This window comes from Podarcis liolepis, assembly GCF_965112155.1.
Source record: "Podarcis liolepis genome assembly, chromosome: 6".
NCBI classification, from domain to species: Eukaryota; Metazoa; Chordata; class Lepidosauria; order Squamata; family Lacertidae; genus Podarcis; species Podarcis liolepis.
In genome coordinates this window covers 32542478-32569604 of record NC_139559.1, presented here as the reverse complement: position 1 = coordinate 32569604, position 27127 = coordinate 32542478, and the positions used below count along the sequence as shown (strand labels likewise).

The 27127-nt window shown below is 43.3% G+C and overlaps 2 protein-coding genes across 4 annotated transcripts in view; one reads left to right on the top strand and one right to left on the bottom strand.

The window, feature by feature from the left end:
- The window catches only part of LGR6 (leucine rich repeat containing G protein-coupled receptor 6), a 147598-nt gene extending 135097 nt beyond the window's left edge, over nt 1–12501 (top strand). The window contains exons 13-16 of the mRNA XM_083508556.1: nt 634–759; nt 2084–2244; nt 7924–8004; nt 8810–12501. Of these exons, the coding sequence (XP_083364682.1) occupies nt 634–759; nt 2084–2244; nt 7924–8004; nt 8810–10059 (1618 nt within the window). The 3' untranslated portion in view covers nt 10060–12501. The remainder of the gene's footprint in view (nt 1–633; nt 760–2083; nt 2245–7923; nt 8005–8809) is intronic.
- A 3194-nt stretch (nt 12502–15695) lies between these two features.
- Nucleotides 15696–25426, bottom strand: UBE2T (ubiquitin conjugating enzyme E2 T). Of its 3 annotated transcripts, none has more exons than XM_083508625.1 (7): nt 25255–25426; nt 23333–23445; nt 22173–22240; nt 21268–21375; nt 20371–20469; nt 19802–19885; nt 15696–16131 (listed from the first exon to the last, which is right to left on the bottom strand). In XM_083508625.1, the coding sequence occupies exons 2-7, from the start codon at nt 23439–23441 to the stop codon at nt 16003–16005; spliced, it is 597 nt and encodes a 198-aa protein (XP_083364751.1). In that variant the 5' UTR covers nt 23442–23445; nt 25255–25426; the 3' UTR covers nt 15696–16002. The 3 variants fall into 3 exon arrangements, with proteins under 3 accessions (XP_083364751.1, XP_083364750.1, XP_083364752.1); XM_083508624.1 differs by having other exon boundaries at nt 25240–25425; XM_083508626.1 differs by lacking the exon at nt 25255–25426 and having other exon boundaries at nt 23244–23367.
- Nucleotides 25427–27127: the final 1701 nt, after the last annotated feature.

Genomic DNA, 27127 nt, shown 5'->3' with positions numbered 1-27127 from the left:
TTTAAAGCAAATACATCTCCTAAAAGTTAGATTATTTACCAAGGATTATGTGATGAGCACAAGTTTTCTATAAATAGTTGCTGCCTTAAAGATGCATGTTTTGGTCAGTGGTTGCCATTTTTACCCTAGAGAAATGCAGCATTCTTGGCTCTTTCCTTTTGGGGCTCTGCTGCCACATTTTGCTGCAAGAAGAATACTTTCCCATGCAATGTGAGTTGGTGTTTGGCATCAGGGTGTAAATGCACGCTGTGTCTTTTCTCCAAGCAGCCAAGTACCTGCCAATTCGTAACAACTTAACCTGAACAAAGGTGTGGGAAAAGCAGCCACCTATTGCGTTCTTTTCATTTATTTATGTAACACGATCTATTGATTTTTAACAATATCCCAACAACTCACCCAAGGGACTATCAGGATGGTTTAACAAAAATATATTTTAAAAGATGCGGCTCTCAAAAAGTGGGTTATAAATCCTTTAAATAAACCAACCTTTTTTAAGTTTAAAAAAATCCTCATTAAAACAGTAATGATATAAATTCTAAATATCCTGAAGCTCATCTCTTGGGCCCAGCACACTTCTCACTAACCTATACCAGTGTCCCCCCTCCCTCCACCCACTGCCTTTTTCTCCAATAGAGATTTGACTGACAATCAGCTGGTTACACTGCCATTGGCTGGATTGAGCGGACTGACTCATCTGAAACTTAAAGGCAACCCTGCACTGTCTGAATCCTTCACAAAAGAGAGCTTTCCCAAGATGAGGTGAGCTTTGTTTCCGATTTCTGGCTTCTGGCTCTGTATGATTGGACTTCGTTTATTTGCTTTGATCTGCCTTCCGCTGTCCGTGTTTACTAGACGTTTCCATGAATGCTCTTCAGCCAGAGGTTTGAGCAAGCGTGACTTCCTGCTCCCACTCTGAATCCATTGCTGCCTTGAGAAATCGATGAGCCACTGAACGTCTTGTCGCTGGCATCATCCAAGCTCACACACAAGCAGAGACCTTGGAAGCAGGGGGCTCACGCCTGGGGCTCAGCAGAGCGGAAAACCTTTGCAAAAGCCAACCTCAGTTAATGACATCCAGCCTTCCCACAGTAAATGCTGTTTGTGTGGCCGTGTCTTGTCTGCTGTGGATTAATGAGCTGCCTGGAGGGATTAGTAAGCAGCTAAGACAATACTCGGTAATGTTCAGAAAACAATGGCAGAAGTGCCAGCAACATGTGGTGTTCAGCACTGGTCCTGCTCAGAGTAGAACCACTTAAGCTAATGGACATGACTAACTTAATTTCAACACGTTCATTCTGAGGTGGACTTAGCTAAATACAACCGTTAGTATTTACAGTATGTGAATGGGGAGTCCGTGGCACTCCGTCCCCAGTTCAGTGCCTTTGCAGTACAGTCGTACCTCGGAAGTCAAACGGAATCTGTTCCGGAAGTCTGTTTGAATTCCAAAACGTACAGAAACCAAGGTGTGGCTTCCGATTGGTTGCAGGAAGCTCCTGCAGCCAATCAGAAGCTGCGGAACCCATGTCAGACATTTGGGTTCCAAAGAATGTTCGCAAACTGAAACACTCACTTCCAGGTTTGCAGCCTTCAGGAGCCAAAACGTTCAACTCGCAAGGCGTTCGACTTCCGAGGCACAACTGTATATGGATCACAACATTCCTTGGATTCAAAACATTATCAGAGACTCTTGAGTGCTCAGTATTGTACTCAGGCTCTACCAAGTTTATGGAAAGAAGGCACTGAGTATTAGTCATGAAATCAACCATTAAGATGCAGACAGCTGATATAGCTGCAGCCTTAAAAAAATGGATAGACCTTTGTGTTTGCAGGAAGAGACAGGAACATGGGGCAGGAAGGAGGAAATACCAGAGGAGCACAAATATTGGGAGACCACCTAAATAAACATCTGGGACCGTGTATGTGCTTGTTCTATACCTGTGTAACTATACTGGCTTCTCCCATATAATACTCATAATTAAAGTGTGGTGAAAGGTCTCTTCCAGGAATCCCTAGCCCCACTCACAGAACTACAGTCCTCCCAAGTTCCTTCAGGTAACTAGTAGCTCTATATTCTTCTCTCCAGGGTTCTGGAAGTGCCCTATGCCTACCAGTGCTGTGCGTATGGAGCCTGCAGCAATTTCTTCAAAATGTCTAGTCAATGGGATTCTGAGGATATGAGTCCTGAGGATGAGGACGGCCACAAGAGGACCTTGGGACTGCTTACAGGCCATACTGATAATCACTGTGAGTAAGACCGATTTCCGGGTCGCAGTCTAACTTCTGCTTGCAACCTGAGTTTGTTAAATCAGAAGTTAAGCTGGGGGGGGGGGGGAGTGCAGTCACTAAGAAGAAAAGCAGGTCTGTGCTCTCATTGTGTTGGAGCAAACCGTGCACTTTCCTGGTTACCCTGATATTTTGATCACTCTGAACTGGCAACTGCAGCTTCCTGAGTGCAAGGAAAAGAAAGGAAGACTGGGGTGTATTTCAGGGGGGATTCTGTGCAGTAGGGATCAAAGTGGGCCAGCTTAATCATTGTGGCTGTTGCATTGAGGGGGTCTGCTGCTCACTTGGCTGAATCTTTCCTAGCAGGGGGAATTCTCTGTGACTGCAAGTCACATGCAGAAAGCATTGGTGGAAATACACAGATTCCCAAACCACAGCTTGGATTGTTTGTTTGCTGCATGACATGATTGTATAAACACATGGCCCACACACACTGACAAGACCGGGAGTCTTGAGTTGAAATGAGAAATACATTTGACACAGTCTACCATGGGGAGAGGAGACTCGTCATCTCTTGATCCTTCTGAGACAGCCTCCTGGCCTATATTATAACAGCCTTGTTGCTTCAGTTCTGGAAAAGTCAAGGATACCCTTCTCACATTTTGTAAGGCTTGTATGGGGCAGGCCACCACCTGCAGTCACCATCGCAGCCTGGTTGATGCTGTCTGTTTTTTAATAGAATTCATATTTAAGCTTAAGTTTACTGTTCATTAATAAGTAGTACCAGACACTTTTTTTCTTATTATTCATGCTCCTTTTTTACACTTCACTGGAGTTAGGGAGCTGATAAGCATTTATCTTCTTGTGGGAATCCTGGGTGTGCATTTCTTCCCTTTCAGAAAAAAATAAATAAATTCCTGTTATATCTTAAAAACTTTTAATAAATATCTTTAAAAAAAACAAACAGAAAAAATAAATAAATTCCATGGAAGGTAGATTTTCTACAACTCACAAAGATACTCTCAGGGTTGTACCCTACCTCCTGCCACCTTCTCTTTCAAAGAGAAGAACTTGGAGAAAGTTGCTTCATTACCATATTTTTCGCCCTATAAGACGCACTTTTCCCCCTCCAAAAATGAAGGGGAAATGTGGGTGCGTCTTATGGGGCGAATGCAGGCTTTCACTGAAGCCTGGAGAGCGAGAGGGGTTGGTGCGCACCGACCCCTCTCGCTCTCCAGGCTTCAGGAGAGCCCCAGCGCCAGCCCCACAAGGTCGGGGGACAGAGGGAGGCGGAACGCCGCCATCCCGCTGTCTCCTGAAGTGGTTTGGAGGCTGACAGAGGGGAGAAGAGCGCTTCTCCCCGCTGCCTGCCCCACCACTCCGGGGACAGTAGGGAGACGCGCTGCGTCTCCCTGCTGTCCCCGGACCTGATCACAAGGCGGGCGGCGGGGAGAAGAGCGCTTCTCCCCGCTGCCTGCCCCACAAGCGCCTGGGGGGGAAATAAATTTTTTTTTCTTTATTTCCCCCAAAAAAACTTGATGCGTCCTATGGGCCGGTGCGTCCTATGGGGTGAAAAATACGGTACTTACAAAATATATTTTGAATAGCTGGTTGGTTGGCCACCCACAATCTGATTCCTGGGGAGCAGGGATGGCAATGCTTGAGTGGACTGTTTTGCTCATGGCTCTTCCTGGAAAAGCTTTGCATCAGTCACAGTAGAGGAGGTACTCTACTGTGGAATCCACATAGTGGGTTCAAATTGCCACAAGGAATGGTCCCAGTGTACCTTTTATAATGTTATGCTCCTGGGCTTGGCCTTGCATCCAGCAGTGCAGAGAGTAGGGTTTTCCCTGCAAGTTCAGTGGAAGCTCTGTGTGGTTCCTTTGTACAACCAGCTGTTTGGATGGCAGGATGTTTGTGGGAAAGAATATGCACTTTTTTGAAGTGTGCCCAAATCATGTTCTTGACACCTCCAGTAAAATACACAGCAGAGCCTCAGCTGTCTAGACTGCTGGGCAACAGGTCTTACTCTTACAGGTGCCAGCATATTCCTAGCCTAGCTGGGATGGAACTGGGATTTCTGCAATGAGGAGGCATCAGTGATGTGCTGTACACCTCACAGCCATTCAACCAAAGTTCCTTAGGGAAATATTCGTCATAAATTCCATTCTGTCCATGTGTGTGACTATTCAAGGCATGAAAAAAGCTTACAGAAGAGAGAAATACTTAATACTACATTTGTTGTAATATCCCCCCCCCCAACAAAGGCTCTCTGTCTCTAACAGCTATTTGACAGGCAGAAATTATACAGGGGCAGCTTTCTCCATTGCTGTCCTTACATGCAGAGGATCTTGTAGGGAAGAAAGAGATCTTTATTCCGGCAAGTAACAGTGTAGGCTCAGCAGCAGACACAGGGCTCAGGAGTCACAACTCAGGAGTTCAGGGGCAGGGCAAGAAGTTAGAACAGGATGGAGCAACAAAGATGTCCCAACAAGTTTCCACAACCTACACGCCATGCTTTTCAAGGCAAGGCATGGCATGCTCAGTCATAAGACTAGGTTGCCTTGCAGGAATGTCAAGATGGCTGAGGTGGCACCTGGTTTGATGTTACTGTCAGGAGCTTGTCCTACTCTTGAGTAGGACCCTGGCAGAGACACATGCCTGACTGGCATGTTCCCTCCCTCCTGGTTGATCGTTCGGGAGCTTCAAAAGCTTTCTTCTGCCTGAACATCACAGCGACCGATGCCAACAGACATCGGCACACTTAGGGATCCACAGAGTCTTCGCAGCTTGCATAACAGACCTCAGCAACTCAGCATTTTGGCTAATCTACTTTTTTTAACATATAAACACACATGGAACACTGCAACATGGCTCCCTCTCTCTCTAGCATCAAACAGCAAAGAGAAAAAGAACAAAGGACAATAGTCCCACTTCACGGAACACAGTAACACAAACATCCTGTCTCCGTCACTTCCCACTCTGTGGAGTCAAAACATGCACTGTCATGTGATAGACAAAAATCCTATGACTGCAGTCATGGAGCAGGAATTCTAACAGTGACAAGACTGTACCCTCCTGTTCTGCCTCCCCAGCCCTCAGCTGTTCAGAGCCCTTCCCAGCTCCACAGAGGCTCTCTGCTCCACAGGAAGTTCAGGAAGAGAGTGGGTATCCCTACTCCCCTTTCTGAAGTAGCTCAAGTTGGGGTGAAGATATCCTCCTTCCTCTGAGGTTCCCACCATTCAGTCCCACCTTGTCATTTTTTCTTCCTCTTCCTCTTCCTCCTGCATTAGAGCCTGCCAGTCTGGGCCAGATCCTGACCATACTGTGAGACTCGTGGCAATTACTTTGTCCCATGATGAGGAAAACTGTCCCTATAGAATTCCTGCATCTGTGAAAAACACAGGGTTTCTCTTGCGAGGGAAAGTGGCAAGCCTCTATTAAAGGACATTCCTTCAGAGCTCTCTCTCAGTGCCTAGTGCTGCCCATTCAAAACCCTATTTAAAACATTTACCTTGGTAAATGTTTCCAGCAGTGGTGCGCTAATAATATAGATCTGCTCAATATCCAAATCCAAGGGCCTGGAGAATTTAAAGAAAGAGATTGTGTTACACACACAAAGAAATCTGCAAAACAGAGCTACACACCTTAATAGCCAACAGAGCAACTACTCAGGAGTGGGGGAACTTTTTCAGCCAGGCAAGCAAAAGACATTACCAGAGCGCAAGGATACTTTCCAGCCAGGCAAAAATACCCAAGGAGGGTTCAAAGCAGGATCAGTGAGAGGCATGGCTGGGGCGGGGATGCGGCTTTAGGAGATATTATTTGATGATTGTGATGATAATTAAAATTTGTATTCCGCCCTTCATCCGAAGATCACAGGGTGGTTCACAACATAGAAATACAAAATGAGAACACAAAATACATAATAAAAACCAACCAATTACCCCCTACCCACAAACACATTTAAAAGGACGTAGAATGTTAATCAGCCTGGTTAAAGAGAAACGTTTTTGCCCTGGGGAGGGCATTCCAGAAAGGGGGAGCCACCCCAGAAAAGGCCTGTTCTTGTGTTGCCACCCTCTGGACCTCTCGTGTAAGAAACACATGAGAAAAGGCTTCAGATAATGACTGCAGGGTCCAGGACAGTTCATATCAGGCACTAGGCAAAACCCGGACATTTCAGTTGGCTCCTAGAAGTCTTAGAGGAGGCAGCATACCTATGCTCTCGCTGAGATAACAGACTTTCGTATTTAAGCTATGGAAAATTCCCTTTAATGCTCAGCAAAGTACAACCATTTTGGTAGATTCTTTTTTTAAAATAAAAAAATCTGAAACCACAGTAAATTATAAAATCACATATAACGACAGTACCCCATGATGCTTATTATAGAAAAGAGCAAAACACATTACCTTATCAGAAATACAAATTTGTATTCTGTAACAGTGTGCAATCAATTCCCATTGCTGAAACTTATTTATCTATATAAAAATATTTATTTCTGTGTCTCTTAACGGGATGGACCACTGGGTTTGGACTACTCAAATCCTCTTTAGAGTTCTCATGATTTTTCATCATCACTGTTAATTTAATAACTGCTAATTGCTCCTATAACCGTAATCGACCTGGCTTTTGGCTTTCCTTCAGAAGTCTAGCAAATAAAATTCTGGCCAAAGTAAGTATATGTAGTATTTGTGCCTGACATTTTTCTGGAACGCTATGCTTCACAGAATTCAGTAGACCTGTTAAAGGAAACTTTGGGAAATGTTTGTTAATGACACCAGCCTCCATAGACCAAACTTTTCCTGTTCTGCTTTTGGGAATTTCCACTACATATGCTAGAACTCCCTTTTTCTCTCTTTACAGAACCAACATGTACTGTCCTGCCCTTCTACTCTTTGACTGTATCTGATGCCATTGCATGGCCGTCCAACACAGTTGCCTTTATAACATGCAGCCACCAAAAAAGCTAATTCCTCACTTAAAAAAAACAAAAAAAACCCTCACACCTCATCCAGACCTGTGTTACATACTTGGTTTCAGTTCTCCAAATAGACCTGCCTTCCTTGAAAAGGCTTCTTTAGTAACATTTGATAAACTTTGCGGAATTCCCCCCCCCCCATTTTTAACATTTCAAATTCAGTTTTCTCCGGGTGTAACTCGTTTTTCTGCCCTACCCTATGTATAACAGGGAGTGAGAGCGTTCTTGTGCTTGCGTCCTGCTTGTGGGTTTCCTACATAAAATCATAGAACTGTAGAGTTGGAAGGGACCATGAGGGTCATCTAGCCCAACCCCCCGGCAGTGCAGGAATCTTTACCCAACATCTTGTTGGCCACCATGAGAACAGGATGCTGGACTTGATCGGCCATTTACCTGATTGAGCCGGCTCAAAATTAAGGGCTGACTTTTTGGTTTTGAATAGGATGTTGTTGTTGTTGTTGTTGTTGTTGTTGTTGTTGTTGTTGTTATTTACCCCACCTTTTTCCTCCTCGTCATGTAAGTCATAAACTATCATGTTCCTGAGGTTTATTGTTCCAGTTATGAGATTAAGAAACATAGGAATGTGTAACAAAGATGGCTCTCTTTCCATTTTAACAGCAGTGACTTTATGAAAACAAGCTACCGGTCTGGCTCACAATGCAAAGCTAAGCATTAACACCCCTGTGATGTTGGTCTTTCTTTCTGTATGACTTTCCAGATGACCTGGATATGGATGATTTCCAGCTGGAACTTGAGGATTCAAAGCTGCACCCCAACATCCAGTGTACCCCAAGCCCTGGTAAGAAGTAGTCGTGAAGCACAGCGCATAAATCTTTTAAATAAAAGGATGGTTGCTATACGTGTTGCAAGGGAAGCCAGCAAATACTATTTCTGTGGTGGCAACAGATGAGTGTTACATACATCGCTCCATTCAGAATTGTGTTCTTTTGTGGTTGAATTATGCAAGCACGGAATTGGGAGTGGGTGAAGGATTCAGCAAATTTGTAACCCCCCTTTTCGAAAAGCTATTTTTCTAGTCTTTAATGCCACAAAGAAAGTGAATGTCAATGTTTGTGAAATCTCAGGAGGGGGTGAGCAGGATTGTTGTAGCCTGGGGCAGTCTTCCGTGCCCCATCTAGCTCTTTGCCCCACCCCACCAGCTCCATAAGCGGAATCAGAATGAAAAAGAAGCGTTTTGTTCTGTGAACATTCTGCTCCAAAATCCTGGTTGCGGCAACTGGTTTTAAAGCTGTAGAGCTGCATGTACAAGACCCGCCTTCTGCATTGAACCTCCTTAAATTGCAGCCATGATGTCCCTCAGCCTCTGCTTGCTTGTTCAGTAAGTGCCTGTTGCTTCCTCAGATATAAGTGGAGCAAAATGGTCAAATGTCCTAAGAAGCTGCCTTATACAGAGTCAAACCAATAGTCCACCTAGCTCAGTAGTTCCTACGTTAACAGATGTCAGGGATTGAACTTGGGACCTTCTGCATGCAAAGCGGATGCTGTACTACAGAGCCACAATCCTGTACTCAGCAGTGCCTTGTGCCAGCTGCTCTGCTGCCGCATCCAGTTTATAATGTGGCTCCTTCCTTCTTTTCTTCCAGGCCCCTTCAAGCCCTGCGACCACCTGTTTGAGAGCTGGGTCATCCGCCTGGGTGTCTGGCTGATCACGCTGGTCTCCATGCTGTGCAATGGGCTGGTCATGGCGGTTGTCTTTGCTTCGCCCGGCTATCTGTCCCCCGTCAAGTTTGTCATTGGCGCCATTGCTGGAGCCAACATGCTGACGGGCACGTACTGCGCCATCCTGGCCTTTGTGGACGCCATCACCTTTGGTCACTTTGCGAAATACGGGGCCCGGTGGGAGATGGGCGCAGGGTGCCAGGTGACGGGCTTCCTGTCGGTGTTTGCTTCGGAGGCTTCCATCCTTCTGCTGACCCTGGCCGCCGTGCAGTGCAGTCTCTCGGTGTCATGCATGCGGACCTATGGGAAGGTGCCGTCTTTCGGCACCGTCAAGGCAGGTGCGCTGAGTTGCCTGGGGCTGTCTTCAGTGGCTGCAGCACTGCCGCTCTTCTCTGTTGGGGAGTACGGGGCATCCCCCCTCTGCCTACCCTACCCACTCCTGGATGGGAAGCCTTCCATGCTGGGGTTCATGGTGGCCCTGGTGCTGGTCAACACCCTCTGCTTTCTCATTATCACTGGAACATACATCCGCCTCTATTGCAACCTGCTGAAAGGAGAGTTTGACTCTGTCTGGGACTGTGCTATGATCAAGCATGTGGCTTGGCTCATTTTCACCAACTGCCTTCTCTATTGCCCCGTGGCCTTCCTGACCTTCTCTTCCATGCTCAGCCTCTTCCTCATTACCCCCGAAGTCATCAAGTCTGTGCTGCTGGTGGTGCTTCCTCTGCCAGCCTGCCTGAACCCCCTGCTCTACCTGCTGTTTAACCCACACTTCAGAGATGACCTACGGCTCCTGAGGCAGAAGAGCCAGGCCCGGGAGAACTGCGCCCAGTCCTACGTGTCAGAGGACCCAGAGAAGAGCTCGTATGACTCTACCCAGGCCCTGGTTGCTTTCTCTGACATGGATCATATATTTGAGGCACCAGACATCTTCAGAGTGCCTCCTAGGTGCTCGTCGGTACTAGATGCCTACAGCTACCCATCAGTGACTCTCATCCCACACCAGCAAAAGGCAGGTGCCGGAGGACACGACAGTGGCTTCTCCACTCACCTGTCCTACCTTGCTGATGATGAGTTGCTCATCACATCGGAAAGCAGAGACCCGGCAAGGAGCAGCCTTAGGATTGCCTTGTTTTCCACACCGCCTGCACCAGCCTTCACGTCTCACTTATAAACAGTCGTTCAACCTCCCAGACCTGGTACACATTCACTCTGTGAAAAGCCTACGCAAGAGCCCACCTGTAGCCACCAACAGCTTTGGACAATGGCTGTTCAGGGGAAAGGGTGGCACAGTTTATTGCTTCTTCTGGGGGGGGGGGAGGCCTTGAGAGCCTGCAAGGTGCTGCCAACTCCATGTATCCTAGCTTACTGGAGCATTGTCTTCTGCTCTCTTGCCACACCAGTGTGTAAGGTAGTGTGGGTCCTTCAAGGGGAGACGACGACCAGGGGACCATTGAGTTAAAATCTTCTGACACACAACAGCAAACCAAAATGTAGCAAAACGAGAAACAGCTAACCAACTATGATGCAGTTTCCCAGCTTCCCAGGATACATCTGGTCCTGCTCCTCATAAATTATGTGGAGCAGGCAACAGAGTGCTATCCCCAATTAACCTTGCCTTAGAACGATAACAGATGACAAATAAGGCAGTGACTGAGCTGCTGTATAGACATGACAATGTCTGCCAGGGTAGATCGTGCAACACCAACTGAACATATGAATTGCACCCCAGTCTTTCCTCTTCATTCTCTGTAATGAGGTGTGCCATCAGTTCTGTTCTACAAATGGAGAAGAGGAGCTGCAGGTAACATACTATTCTTTAACTTGGGATGCTTCAGTTTCATTAATCCTGGTCTCTCTTTTTTAGCAATGATGCACCTATCCAGGCTGCAGATGTCTAAAATTTACTTCTAAGGCACCTAAAAATGAAGTGAGAATCCCAGGGCAGTGACAAAGTCAGGATTAGATCTCACCAAGGTTGTGCCATGTCAAGAGCCAAACCATGCCATATTTTAGGTTCACCATTTAGGGTAGAATGACCTGCTTGTTCCTGGTGTCACTGAAGCCCATAAATGCAAAACATGAGCTAAAATGCAGTGTAATGAATTTGGTGTGTTTCCATAATCTTTTGGAACTCATGTAAACTCATCCCAATGAGCACATAATGGATAGATATTCTACCTTGTAGCGCCCCCTCATTTTTTAAAAAAACTGCTGGTGTTGCAAGGAAGAAGACTTGAGTACAGTGAAAGACTGAAGAGAAGAAATTTAAAGCCCAGATATATTCACCATAACCCAGAAATCCCCAACATAAAAAAGTCTTCTTGCCCTCTAAGCCAAGCCTGACAAAGGGCAATTGCAGCTAAAGCCCAATGATTTAGATTCCAGAATCCAGTTGCATTGCTCCGGTTCTGCAATTCAGCCTTCAATTATCCTCTCGCCTTCTTTGCAACTTGCATATAGAAATCATGAAAGCAAACTCACATCTCTTGCTTTTCCACCTAAAAGTACCTATGCTCTCAGTAAGAACTATAGTCCTACTGACAGATGGGAAACAGTGACACAGGACTAAATCTTGATTGGCACAGGAACGAACCTTAATTGAAGCCAATAGAAGGTTAAGATATAACTTGCTGCTTGATGGATCTTGATGGATGCTTCTAGAAAGAGCAAGATACAGAAATTATCCCAACTGTTTAACAACTACAGCTTGCTGGAATTGTCCAGGTTAATTTCCAGGCTGGTTTTTTTCCTCTTTTTTTCTGAGAAGGCATAGTTATCAATTAATAACTTGTCAAGGGAGGTAGGAAAAAATTCCTGTCGTAGGGGATTTTATTGCTAACATTTTAATACCTTGCAGAGCACACTATCAAGCATATAGTCTAGACTACATATGTAGTTCTGCTTTTAGGAAAGTTCTTAATATTTTCAGGAGAGAAATGTAGAATGAAACACAGAGAAGGATGTGGAAAAATGTTACAAACACACCAGGTGCCTTTTCCTTCAATCCCCTTAAGGATGATTCTGCTGGAATAATTTTGGTTACTACAGTGTTCTGGTTGGGTAGAACTCCAGAACTCTTGAAGTCCCCACTTGCTACTTTGGCTTACTTCAATACAGTGTATGAATGGAAGCTGGCTTAAATGTCTTGGGACGATTCATTATGGCCTAGAGAAAAAGATGTAACACATATAGGGGTAAGCCCTTTTGCTCCTCAGCTTCTCCAGAACTAGAATTAGTATTAACCATCCATACCTGGAAAGAATTGTCCTCCTTGGGGCTGTAAGTTTGAGCGCAGCTCAGTCAACTTTTAGAAATGCAAAATTCCTACAACTTGTAGCATCAATACGTCCAAAATCAACCACAGGAAGTATCAATTTAAATGCCTTTATACACACCATGTTTGTTATTGTCTGTATATACACATTGCCATATATGATGGCATACGATGCTAGCATGAGAGTGTTTGTATATTATGTGTATATTTATATAGAGAGCTATATAGCCATTTGCCCTCTCTTTTTGACCTTGTGTCATTTTTTTTTTTTTTTGTATATTGATGTGTAAAGCACTCTGGAAGACCTTGTAGAAAATTAAAAAATTGTTAATTTGAAAACCATGCTTTATTTTGTTTCTATGATTTAGTTGGGGAACCACAAACCCACAGGCTTGTCCCTACATGCTCATTCCTTGTGACAGCTTGTGTCTAGGCATAATCTTATCACAGATGTATCGCCACAGATATAAACTCAATGTTTTCCAGCTGAGTTGGTTCATGTGTTCAGTTGCCAGTCATCAGGTTTAAGAGTTCTCTAGTGACATGCATGAAGGCGAGCAAGCTCCAGTGTGTATGCTAGGAAGTACCAGCATTATTTAACATCACAGCAAGTGTGGTTTGGGAAATATGGGGGGGACAAGACAGACATAATCTCAGACAGAAAGTGAAAGCCTCTCTTTTAATAAAGGAGTCTGACTTGACAGCACCAAAGACAAACTAGCTGCTGAAGCATTATATCAACTCTTCAAGAAAACCCCTCCCCACCCCCAAATCTTATCTGGGTCTTGCATTTCATGCCTTTATAGGAAGGCCCAAGGAGATGAATGAATGAACACTCCCACTTCAGTGACAGTCGGCTTTAAAGAAGGCTTATACACAATTTTGATAGCCTGTGACTTCAGATAGCTGAAGAACAAAACGGTACATCAAAGTTGTTGTTTTTAAGGCAGATTAATATAGCTGGCTAACCCACAAGGATTGGAATGTGAACTAAGCTCTCCAGAGTTCCTTCAATTTTTGAAAAATCTTAGTAATAGCATAGTCATTTGAAAAAACACACATAGTATAATGAAATACTGAGAACCTCTACAATTCTATACATTCTATACCAGTCCAGATGGTCTCAAATTCTGTATTTGGAATACGTTGTGGAAATTTAGATGTGTATACAGTTGTATGCTTGGTCTGAAAGTTTGGTTGCTAAATTGGGATTTTGTCAGATTTGACTTTGTTATTTTAAAAAAACACAATTGAACAAAAAAAAAATGATGCAAGAGACACAGCTGGGGCAACAGTCAGGTAGGGACACAAAGTCTGAGAAAGTAAAGTTATTTGCGTGGAAGACACACCTTGACACACATACCCTATTTAGGCATGATGCATTTTTTCACAGCCTCTTCATATGAAAGCATGAGAAAAGGGATTAAAGTTTTTTAATCATGAAAACTGAGATTCTTTACCAGAGACAGTGTTTCTCATCTACCCCATCTCAGCACTACGATGTGGCGTATGTGGCAGTGGAGGAAGAAACTCAGGGAACTGTGCAAGGGACAGTATTCCCTCTCCTCCCCATCATAGCACTGCAATAGAGAATGTTCTCTTGCAAATGCACCTCTCTGAGCTTAAGTTTTGATTATATGATGCAATCGCCTACTCTCTAAAATTGTGTTAGGAAAATGATGCAAATTACAAGGGGTTTTCATTTAAACCTGCCCTACCCTCACTTTGAACTGTGATAAATGCTTTGTTTCAGCTGCCCTGAATACCGAATGAATGATACATGTTTATTGTGCAAAGAGGCTTTTTTAAAAAATCTGCTTCAGTGTCTCTTTGGAGTGTTAAAATCTTAGACTGTGCCACCTGTACATAAATTTTGGAATTCTATTTTGTGATATACAGGCAACCCCTGATTTCCGCAGGGGCTACGTTCTGGGTCATCACGTGCTATGGCAGAGCATGCATAAGCCCGTCCGGGTTGCCACAATGTGTGCATGATCACACATCAATCGGATGCACGTAAATCAGGAGCTGCCTGTGTATCTATTTGTGTGTGCTTGTATATACATGCACACACATATACACATACTTTAATGTAGAAGATTCCCAGCAAAACTGATTACACTAAAATAATTTTAATTCCAGTTAACAATTTAATCCCAGTTGCTGTGCTCAGGTCCTGCTTGCAGGCTTCTGCAGGCATCTGACTGTCCCCTGGGGGAACTGAATTCTGGACTAGGTGAGCCATTGGTCTGATCCAGGTTTGTCTTGTGTTCCCATGTTCTAACACCCCCATCGTGACCCAAAATAATTTATTACCTCTGTTTCCCATACATTCAAATGGCCTAATATTGTTTTCCCCTCTACCAGTGTTTTGGCAGTTTGCTCACTAGGAGGATTACTTTGGGGGAAGAAAACCCCAAATATTGACATATAGGCAATATAGTTCCTGCTGGAAGGTAGCAGCAACTGCCTTCTGTCGGAGAAGACAAAATGTGATAAATTGTATGGCTGATAATTTGCTGGCGTGCGCCTTTGCCAAAATACGTTCTGAACCCATATTTAAACCTACTGTATAATCTGTTTAGAAGAGTTATGCTTAGGGTTCTTTTCAGAGTTGGAAAAATTGGGATTAAAGTCAAAACACAGTTTCAGTCCAATTTTCTTCACATCCCAGTTCTAACAAAGACACTGTCCAGTCTTCTCCATAGGCAAGTGCTCAACTTTTCCTCAAACACACCTTGCAAAATGACTATTTAAAAAATACAAACTTACCAATTTTTAATTCAACGTGGGTATGCAATGGGAAAGTAGATGGAAAGCTTGGTGCATTTTTTGTTGCCTGTGAATAAAATTATATTTCTGATAATGTTATATATCAAAAGAATTGCTTACTTTGGTGGAAGTATAACAGTAGCTATGGGTGTGTACAGTTATCTTTAGTAATTTATTCAAAGGTATGTTCGCAACTGGCTGTACTTATACTGATTAAAGACCTGTTCATTTCTAGCTTTGACCCAGAATAGGTGTCCTTCTCTAAGAATACACTGATGCATTTTGTTGCATGTCCCACTTTTACTACTAATTACCTAAAAATATTATATTAAATGTAACAGGTTTAGTAAAGTGCACTAAAGGTTTAGCAACATTGGTAAAGAGCAGCGTCCACAAGGAAAAGCCAAACTCACGCTGCACTTTTACAGTTAAACATGCCTAATTGTTTTTAGTACTGCTTCTGTCTTCACTGTCACACCTTAAATTTAGAGGAGGAATCCAGCACACTAGAGATACTTCTCTAATTAAACAGTGAGGGATTGAAACCTGGGCATGCAAACCATGAGTTCATCCTTGGAACTGTGCATCCTTCAGACCAATGCTCAACTTGCTGAAGGTGTCTTCAAACTTACAAAGCTGCCAAGAAAGGAGCAGATATATAAAATATTATTTGCACTCATCTGTAGTCCAGCAAATGAGGCTAAAGGTACACAACTTTAGCTTCCAGAAATAGTTTAAACACCATTCATGACCATTAGTCATAGCAGGACTAAATATGTTATTTATTATTCTCTCATTGGTGCCTTCATTCAAAACATGCACAAAATACAGCAAAATACACAAATTAGACAGTGAAAGACAAAATTGTTGTAAAGAACTTAAGAAATCTGCAGAAGTAAAATAATATGTTTTTAAAAACAGACAAGTGCTTCACTGACACAGCCTTAGAGGCATTGCATATAACGAGTAAATAGTACATTAATTGCAACAAGTCTACTTAAGAGATGGAAAGGAACACTGAAACACACACAGAGCTAGAGACCGGGATACTGCACGACAGCAAAGCTTCTATGTTTCTGAGCAAGGTCTTTTGGACAATCCACCGATACTGCTTCCTTTCCTTTTCTGGGAAATGTGAGAATCCTTGGGTGGGTTGGCTGCACTTTGGTGGTTCTCTTCATCGGTGGTTTCCAAAGTCTGGAAGAACATCAGAGAAAACCAAGTGAGAGAGAAAAATATTGGTTTCTGTGTTCACACTTTGCTCAAAGGACCAATGCTTTCATTCACATCTTGCAAGTATGCAGACTCCCCAAGTTAAGACTTCAAAAGTCATGGGGCACATTTTGTTCTTTAAAGACACAAATCAGCTAATTTCTCACCCTCTTACCACCCCACACAGAATTTCCATAGATCCTCATTATACAGCTCACCACATTTAGTGGCCTGACAGCCAAACCTGAGGTGCTACAGAAGAGAAAATGTGCCTTTTCCTCCATCACTGGACTGTTCTTACGTGTTCTGGGAACTAGAAAAACTTTTTCAGAAATTTGTGCAATACAATATGCATGGCTCTGCAAGATTTGTACAGGCTGTTCATAGATTACTTCCATAGCACAGATATACCCAGTACTTTTTTTCTGGGGGCACTTCAAGGGTATGCAGTACCGGCATATTTTTGCCTATAAGAAAAGCACTGGATATACCAGTTTTTACAAGCAAATTCTAGGCAACATGGAGATGCTACCTCCGAACAGGAATCAGTTCTTTCTACAAGCAGGCCAAATTTATCCAAAGCTGAAATTCTACTGACAGCCTAAGAAGAATCAGCTTCTTCACATTAGTTTAGAAACAAGAAAGTGCAACTATGAAAGAAGCTGTATTATTTAAGGGTCAGGTGCCCCCAAGTGTTTCAGCTGTGTAATTTCATCCCAATTTACCTGGAAATTTCAATAAAAGTAGAAGGCATAGTTGTGAATTACTGAAGACCACTCTGTGCTTTATTGGGGCACACAAAACTGTTGAAGATGTCACAGGATAATTTATACAGAGCTGATTGCTACATCTACTTTCTGCTTGAACTCATTGCTGGTGCTGGGTTGGGTGCTCTAGCATGGATGACTCCAGTAGTAAGTGCTCCCTCAAAGTTCATTTCCTGCTATTCTATTCACTCCCCAGCTTTCAGTCACTGTGGAATACAGCCCTTTATAGTATGCATTAAATCTTTGCTCCTCTGAATGGTGGCATTTGCACTCCCAAACATGTTTTGCTTGGGAGTTGCCCTGACTCCTTAGCTCCTAAATATAACTAAGACCCAAGTCTCATTTGCCCACCAGTCTTTTGATTTGTCCATTCTATGCTAATAATGAGCAACTACAATGAACAGAAAGTTAGGGATCCACTTTTTGAACAGACAAGTGAAAAGTTACAGAAGAAAGGCAAGGAAATCAGGGTTCTAAACCAGATTGAATAGGGAGCCAGCCAAATGCTTGAACAATTAAGAGTTCTAAAAAGTGCAGGAAGCCTACAAGAGAACAGCTGTCTCCCACTACAGACGTCTGGCCTGAACACTTGGAATACAGAAACAACCATGCAACAATGGGGGAAGTCTAAAGGCACAGCCCCTTTTGTAATGGCAGTGCCCCTACATGCAAGTAAAGACTGAATAAGGTCAAAGTGATGGAGGTGGCAGAATGGACTGTACCACTTCAGACTGCAAGTGGAGGAAATTATTATTACTTATTAAATTTCTATTCCGCCCTTCATCCAAGGATAACAGGGCAGTTTACAACACAAAAATATATACCATGATAACAAACGAAAACTGTAACACCTGCAGCCTAGGGCTTTTGGAATGGTAATCCATGCTCACTGAAGAAATGGAAGAGCAATGCTTTCAGACAGAAGTTACAGTAGGAGGTGAAATATCCTATCAAGCATTAAGACCATAGCCAAAAACTACATCCCCATCATTTTGAAGTTATCAAGCTCTATATGGAAAAACTTCAGAAATGCACTGTGAGAGGAATCAGGCATACAGTGGTACCTCGGGTTACATACACTTCAGGTTACATACGCTTCAGGTTACACACTCCGCTAACCCAGAAATAGTGCTTCAGGTTAAGAACTTTGCTTCAGGATAAGAACAGAAATCTTGCTCCGGCAGCGCGGCAGCAGCAGGAGGCCATATTAGCTAAAGTGGTGCTTCAGGTTAAGAACCGATTCAGGTTAAGAACGGACCTCCAGAATGAATTAAGTACTTAACCCGAGGTAGCAGAATGTCAAAAGACAATCTCTCAGCCTGCCCTTAACCATGCTTTGCCATCTCCTCTCCACTCCTCAAATGACCCAGTTTGCTTGTCTGGAATGCTATAACCAATTCTGTGACTGGGAAGAGGCCAGAATAACTACAGTCGTACCTTGGTTTTCGAACAGCTTAGTTCTCGAACGTTTTGGCTCCCAAACACTGCCAACATGGAAGTGACTGTTCTGGTTTGCGAACTATTTTGGGAACGTCCGACAGAACTTCCTGCAGCCAATCAGAAGCTGCGCTTTGGTTTCCGAATGTTTTGGAAGTCAGACGGACTTCCGGAATGGATTCTGTTTGACTTCCAAGGTACGACTGTACACTGGTAGACTTGTTTGATGAGGATAGACCTTCATCTCATTACAAGCTTATCTCCTTCTAACCTGACTCTGGAGCACAATGGTTTAAAGCCCTGCAGGTGAGCAGCTTGACATTCAGGTTAAAAGCACTCATCTTTGAAAGTGTTTACAGTGGTTAGTTCACAGGAAGGGTATTAACTACCCTCTATGGAAACCTAACTGATTCTTTTTGCAGGGACCCTAATGGTCCTTGCATGATGTAGGCGAATAATATTGGCAGACCAATCTCTGAAGCTTCCTGGTGTGCTCTGTGGTCGCATGCACCCTTTAAAACTGTATCAGCAGCCATCAAACTAGCTTCTCAAGTTAGTTTAAGCAATATAAGGTGTCAACGGTGAACTAAGTTATATGAATCTCCCTCTACAGTGAGCCTGCAACTTACGCGGGAGTTGTGTTCCAGGGATCACACCTAAAGCCAAAATCACATGAAGCAAAAACACAGGTAGAATTGCCAAAGTCGGACACCTGCCATTCATTCATTCATTCATTCATTCATTCATTGCCAAGCGCATAAAGCTGAATGTGCACAAGTTAAATGTGCCTAAGTTGTGGGCTTACTGTATTAAAAAAAGAAACTTGTTTCGCTGCATATAGACCAGATGCAACTGGGAGAATTTCTAGAAATTATTTCCCAGATCAGTGAACAAGGCTGATCCTACAGCCTAAATTTCCCTGGAATCAATGCGTTTGGCCTGGCATACCGGAATGATTTTACCAAAAGATCTGCGTCTCTGCTGATGAATTCCTCCCCTCATACAAATACATGGAGGATGTGTGCCGTCTGCAGATTTAGAACCATACTGCAAGCCAAATAATATTCCACATAAAATGTTTGCAATAGGGTAACTTCCAAATATTCTTACCCAAGGCAAATTCTACAAGATCAGACACAAATAAAATACAATAAACTCTGAACAATCCCTGCATTTTTCTATGACATTTTAGAGTTATGACAACGTGGCCAAGAAAGCAAAACAAAAACTCCCATTGCCAGAAAAGGTAGTCTACAAGGGAGACGTTAATCCAGACACTTGTGTTTCATGGCACATTCATAGTATTTCCATCCCACAAACTCAATTATAGGAAGATGGGCAATTATAGGTGACGCAGATTTGAAGTATTCCGTTGGGCACAGCAAGACTGCACATGTGAAGATTAACCTACACCCCATTCCTCTCTAACAAAAGTGATATACTTTCCTTACCATTGTTGTCTGGCTTGCATACTTCTCTGTCCATTGTCTGGCATTTTTGAGGAATGTTTGCTTGTTGTATTTATACTCAGAGGACTAGACATAATTAAAAAAAAAAGGAAAAAGTAAGAGACAAGGATAATTATGGCCTCTCAACCATAAGACCATAGTTACGTTTGATGACAGATTTACTAGACCGCATGGAAGACTACTTAACCACACTAGGTATTTAGGAAGACTGCAATCGCCATATTTTGTATCCTGTATGCAACACATATATACCCATCCATCCATTTTTAAGCATGATGTTTCAAGGTAGAAAGCGTTGACCTCACTGTCAACAAAACAAATTCTATTTGAGCATCTCCCACCTCTCCCCACCCCCACCCCCACTTCTAGGTCAACATGGCCTTTTCTCAGTTGTATTACTGGAAAATTTGTACCCCAAAGAAATGAACTGTAAGAGGTACATCTATTGCACTCTGTGGTTTCTTCACATCCCTTCACAGACAGAGTTATAGCATAGTTATAGCTTCCAAAAATACAACACACATTCCACCAAAATAAAGGAGGAAACTTACTATGTCAGCCATGAGGGGGTCATCAGGGTTGGGTTCATTCATAAGTATCTGTATTGAAGTCAGCAAAGTTGCAATATTCAAAGACGGTCTCCATGCACCCTGCACAGAACGAAAAATTACTTGGATGAGTGGAGGTATTATGATACAAAAAGAAGTGTGTTTTGTTGGGAGTTACTTTGCAGGCCCAAGCTATAATTTCCCCCAAGATTTTCTGGGCAACATTGCAGAAATTTAGAAGCAACCTGTATGTCAATTAATATATACAAGTGTGACATGCAACAAAATGTTGCCATGTACTCTCTTCCAATAACAGGAGTGCTTCTGTTTCCTCCAGATAGTGGTGAGGGGCTTAAGTAGTCCAATTCACATTCCTTCCCTAAATTCTCTTTTCTAAATCTCACTCTACATTCCATGGCTTGAGGAGACCACCCTTCATCCTCTATATTTATTGAGTTGGTTTTGGAAGGGTGTTTAACTCTTTTGTTTAACTCTATGTACTTCTGAAAAATCTTAGAATAACCCCCAGCAAACTATTCCCTCCCCCCTCCAAACCCTGTTTAGCAACAATCACAGTGACACTCACAAACTTCAGTATTATCAATATGCATAGCCAGATCAACATGCTGAAAAAATATGTGGTACTCAAAACCCCAAAAGCATCAATCCCACCTGTGCCACACACACACCAAAGGCAATTAAGAAAAGATGAGGTTTACAAGGAGCTTAGACCAGCTGACTGTAACTGTTTCTGTCCAGGTCTCCTCAGTAGAGAAATACAAGCAAGTGGCCTCTTTCAACCAATACACATAGCAGGATCTGCACTTGCAGATAGGAACAGCTGTGCCAGGAGGCCTACTGCTGCTCTCATCAATCCCTGTAAGAGAGGCAACTCATTACCTTAGGTGGCAATCTGAGAACATCAAGGCAAATTCTTCCAGCTGAGTCAATGTTGGGATGGTAGATGGGAGTCAGAAAGCGTATCTTTGGGGGTTCAAATGGATACCTAATTAAAAAACAATTAGTTCTCTTATTTTGAAAGAGAATTTTCACAAGTTAACACCCACAAATCGCTCGTTCTTATCCATTTCTGAACATGCACGAGCATCATCATCATCATCATAATTTATTATTTGTACCCTGCCAATCTGGCTGGGTTTCCCCAGCCACTCTGGGCGGCTTCCAACAAAATATTAAAATACAATAGTCTATTAAACATTAAAAGCTTCTCTAAACAGGGCTGCCTTAAGATGTCTTCTTAAAGCCTGGTAGCTGTTTTTCTCTTTGACATCTGGTGGGAGGGCGTTCCACAGGGCGGGTGCCACTACCGAGAAGGTTCTCTGCCTGGTTCCCTGTAACTTGGCTTCTCGCAGCAAGGGAACCACCAGAAGACCCTCAGTGCTGGACCTCAGTGTCCGGGCAGAACAATAAGTGTGATATCCAATTGTGGTATCCTATTTAAGCAAACAGGGTTTACACTTCCTTACCTCTGCAGTCCCCTACATGCCACCAAAAGCTATTGTTTGGAGGGTTAGGAGGACTCCTGTTGCACCCATTGGCATAACATTGAGCTCCCTTACTAGATCTAGAGCAGGCACGTCCAGCTTCCAAACGCCTGCAATCTACTCCCTGTTGGACATGCGTGATCTAGAGGAATCAGCTTGATCTTAAAGCAGTTTAACAGCTCTCTAGTTCCTAATCCTGTAAAAGGAACTGCAGTCTCATGAGCTGTATTTAACAAACCTACCATTCCATATCTGCTTAATACATTGAAGCACAAAAGATTTTCAAAAATCCACTTAACTTTCAGGCACAACTATTTCCAAGTTAAAAATTCCTTTCTCGTATGGTGTATCTGCAGAACCCAACATTTCTAAAGAGAAAAAGACATATTAAGATACAACAATACTGCCCTCTTTAGGTGACTGCTTCAGTCACTGCAAAAACAAAGTTTGATCACATAAGCCACAATATATTCATATCTTCAAAATCCATCCATCCAAGGAACTAGGCAGGAAAAGAACAAAAGTTACAAGGAATGTAATAATTATTTATTTTTCAGACTTATTGTTCAGTGCCAGAATTCTAAAAAGACTTGGATGAAGATGTATTTTTATCTTCCAGGAAAGGATCTTTATACTGGCTAACAAAATAAATTTCTGTCCAAAAAGAATTAGAAAATTATGAGCATCTTCTAATCTTTGCTACACCAAACACTTGTTTTAGAAAAAGGAGCTACTTCTCTATTTCCTGCTATGCAGATGACCTAGTATCTTTACTTTTTATGGATTATACAGTGGACGCATGGGTTGCGAACGTGATCCGTGCGGTATGCACCTTCGCAATCCACGTCTGCACATGCGCAAAGCACAATTTAGCGCTTCTGTGCATGCACGACCGCCGAAACCCGGAAGTAATCCGTTCCGGTACTTCTGGATTTCGGCAGTCCGCAACCCGAAAAGACGCAACCTGAAGCGGCTGTAACCCGAGGTATGACTGTATACATAATTCTGATATACACAACACCTTCCCTTTCATTATTAATCACAACTAAGTTCAGCTTCTTAAGCAACATTTCCTCAAATTCCTGTGAATCATTGGCAAAAAACTAAATGAAATAATTGCATCAAAACAAACTAGAAAAGGGCTGGGGAATCCATAGCTCTCCAGAAGTGGTTGGACTGCAGCTCCCCACCATCCTTCACTGCATGCTTTTTGGCACCACACAAGTTTACTCTGAAACAAATCCAACTTTTTTATGGAACTTGCTTCTAAATACAGTATGCAGTATATTTGCATGCATACAGAAAAGGCAAAACTGAAAGTTCTCTGGAACTTTTAATTAATGCTTATGTATATAAGTTATAGATTCTAACCTCTAACTATTTGTATATTGTTTTGTTTATTGTTGCTGGGTTACTGAGGTATGGAGGGCAGAAAAGATCGAATCCAGACAGATACATACGGGCTTGAAGATCATCTATACAGCTTCCATTCTGCCAGCAAGTAATTCCTGGCGGCGGCTGTGTAGTCAGCAAATGCAGCTCCCTCTTAAGTCGTGAAGCCCTTTGCATTGTTCTGCAATAGTGTAGGGGAAATTTGCATCATTTAACTTTTCTAATTTCAGCAACTATAAATCCTTTCTGATAATGAATTGCATGTCAGTGTGGTAGTAGCAGAATTTTCAGGTAGCTGTGTAAGTTTTTTAAAAAAGGATTGTAGCCTGTTTAGACTAGAAATGCTGATCCAGAACCAGTCTCACACTTAGAGATCACTATCAAAACAATTTATTCATGTCAGAAGCACTCATGTTTTACATCAATCAATATTAAATAGGACTGAGATACTAGGTAACGTTTTTGCAACTTGTATATGATCTTGTAGAGATCATTAAACACTAGGCTGAGATCTATTAGTGGGCAAGGCAGCACAATATTTCAGGAGTACAGTGGTACCTCTGGTTACGAACTTAACTCATTCCGGAGGTCCATTCTTAACCTGAAACTGTTCTTAACCTGAGGTACCACTTTAGCTAATGGGGCCTTCCGTTGCCGCTGCGCCACCAGCATGCGATTTCTGATCTCATCCTGAGGTAAAGTTCTTAACCCAAGGTACTACTTCCGGGTTAGCGGAGTCTGTATCCCGGAGTGTTTGTAACTGAGGTGTTTGTAACCCAAGGTACTACTGTAGTTGGAGAGAGCATGCCTTTTCAATCAACTTATGCTATGTGGAAAAGGGTGGGCATCAGATTTATAGACTTTACTGGCTTCTGTGGAGGTGTCTTTTAAAGAAGTTAGGCTCCCTCCCACCCTGGTAGGAAAGTAGCATTACTACTGGTGGGTATCACTGAGCAGGATTCAACTAAGGAGTCCCATCAGCAGACACCCATGCAAGAACTTCCATATGCACAATGGGGCTCCCCCACTTCCCCCAGCCAATGGGCAGGGTGGGGAGAGAATATAAAATAAAACCAGCCATTTTTAAACACATCACAGTTACTAAAATTATATGCCTGGGTACGCTTTCATGAACAAAGAAGGCTTTAGCGAGCACTGGGGGGAGAAAAATACAGGGAAGGAACCTGCCTAATATTAACGTGCAGGGAGTTCTGAAGTGAGGGTGCTGTTGACTTGTAAACGTGGGGCAAACGTGATACAGCACTTGTAAAAGTGTGAGTTCTGCAGATCTAAGCAGTGAAGGGGGTACACATTGGGGGCGAGGCAGTCCTTCAAGTAGGTGGAAGTAGACCTTCAGCTCCAGGAGGCAGCCAGGCCCCGTCCTACTGTTTTTAAGGAAGGCTAGAGGGGGGGGGGCATTTTGTTAAAAATGGGAGTCAGTCGGGGAGCTGCAGTTTTGATTTCATTGTCTCTTCTCCCTGGCTTTTAACACTATATATTATATATATATATAGAGAGAGAGAGAGAGAATGTACAGTGTGTGTAGATTTTATATATATATATAGAGAGAGTGAGAGTGTGTGTGTGTATATACACACACAAACATACAAAGTCTCCCTGGCTTTTGACACTATATATAGATATAGTGTATGTGTATATATATAGTGTATGTGTGGACCGACACACACACACACACACACACACACACACACATATATATACATACACACAACTTTTAATTGTTGTAACCCGCCCTGGGGACCTGAGGGTGCCAGTTAGGATAGCAAAATAAAGGTAATAGCAATTATAACACCCATAATTCGAGCCTCAGTACATGCAGAGGGAGGGCTATTCCTCCTCCCCTCTCCCCGTGCGAAACTGAAGGGGAAGCGCCAGTGTGAACCGGCTCTCCCCGCCCCGCCTCGGAGGGCTTCCTTTGCCAAGGCGGCCTGCGAGACCCCCGCACGAAACCCACCCGGTGCTTACGAACCCCTCTCGGTTTCTGAAGAAGCGGGACCTTCCGCTGCCTTTCCCGCCCTTTCAGAATGGATCGGCAGCTGCAGCAAAGCTGGAAGGAAGTCGAGGTTCGGGAGGGATTTAGAAAAACCCGCTGCCTCAGGGTAGAAGCACGAAGGCCCGACATGCTTTGCACGGGCCACGCCGTGAATGGGCGTTCGAAGTGTCCGTCAAAATGCGACCTACTACGGATTGGCCAGCGAGAGCGGAGGGCGGAGCGGCTCCAAGCGGGGAAACGGCACAATCAGGTTTTCGCCGACTCTTCGGGCGCGAAATCGAACTGCGCTCTCCGTTCCAGGCTGCTGAAGTTTCGTTAGCAGAAATCACAGCTGCTTTGGGCGCCTGCGGGATATTCTTGTTTTTGTTAGGGATGGGCAGCCAACGTGGTTCAGCTTTTTTTTTAAAGGGAATCAGGTGTAAAAATACCCCGTAAATAGGACATTGCGGGGGGCTTCTGCTGGGGTGGAGGGATAGAACCTTAGATAACTGAGTACTTTCAATGCTTGTCAATAATTTTTGTGGATCTTGGGGGGACTGCCCCCCCCCCCAGACTACACCCGTGAAGCCTACCCAGATATTTTGCAAGTTTGTACGGGTTTTAATTTGTTTCTAGTCTATTCTATTGTGGTTTGAACTTTATGTTTTAAATTATGGTTGGTTAAAAAAAATAGTGATAATTCTGATTACTTTATCTTTTCTTTTCTTTTTGCAAACTGCCTTGGATTTTTCCTACAGTCAAGTGGTATATAAATTTTATGGAACAAAAATAAAATAGATATATTATGAATACTCTGTGCTGATTTTGCAGATATTTAAGATTTAATTGTCACAGATTCTCACTTACCCCATTGCAGAACAATTCATCTATAACCACATATATGTACATCTTGCAGCGCGCGTGCACACACAGAGAGAGTTTTTAATGTTTTTAAATAAAATCAAATACTGAGAAACACTTGCCAACTTGTTTTAGAACTTTGTTACACCCAATGCAGTAGACTACAGTCCATAAAAGCTTATGCTGTGTTACATCCGTATGGTGCCACCAGACAATGCAAAACAGGACTGCCATGGTTTCGCTGGGTTTATTACAATCCTTTGACTGTAACATGCATTGCCTCATTGACTTCAAAATGTGATAAGCCAGCCCTCCTCATTTTGCTGAGTGGAACCTTGGACCTCTATCACAAAAACCTGCCCTTACCACACCACTGCACCTAACCCACTAGGTGTTGCTGGCTAATAAACCATTTCCTGAGAGCTGGACCATAAAGAAGGCTGATCGCCAAAGAATTGATGCTTTTGAATTATGGTGTTGGAAGAGACTCTTGAGAGTCCCATGGACTGCAAGAAGATCAAACCTCTCCATTCTTAAGGAAATCAGCCTTGAGTGCTCACTGGAAGGACAGATCGTGAAGCTGAGGCTCCAATACTTTGGCCACCTCATGAGAAGAGAAGACTCCCTGGAAAAGACCCTGATGTTGGGAAAGATGGAGGGCACAAGGAGAAGGGGACGACAGAGGACGAGATGGTTGGACAGTGTTCTCGAAGCTACCAGCATGAGTTTGACCAAACTGCGGGAGGCAGTGGAAGACAGGAGTGCCTGGCCTGCTCTAGTCCATGGGGTCACGAAGAATCGGCCACGACTAAACGACTAAACAACAACAACAAAATGTCTTGAATACATATAGTGGGGGTGCTTTAATTTGCTTATGTTGTAAGCCTATTTTTGTTCATGTACTCCGGGCAGCATCTTTAGCTGACCTGCACACCACAAGAAAAGCATAAGTACACAGATGCACAGTGGTGCATCTCCATCTGTGTGAGGAGTGCAATGAGTCATTAAA

Coding starts and splice junctions, on each gene's coding strand:
- UBE2T (XM_083508625.1), bottom strand. CDS start 23,441: ATGCAAAGGGCTTCACGACTTAAGAGGGAGCTGCATTTGCTGACTACA. Junction 20,470..21,267: donor TTCTCAGATTGCCACCTAAG/GTAATGAGTTGC, acceptor CGTTCTGTGCAG/GGTGCATGGAGACCGTCTTT. Junction 16,132..19,801: donor ATGCAAGCCAGACAACAATG/GTAAGGAAAGTA, acceptor ATGTTCTTCCAG/ACTTTGGAAACCACCGATGA.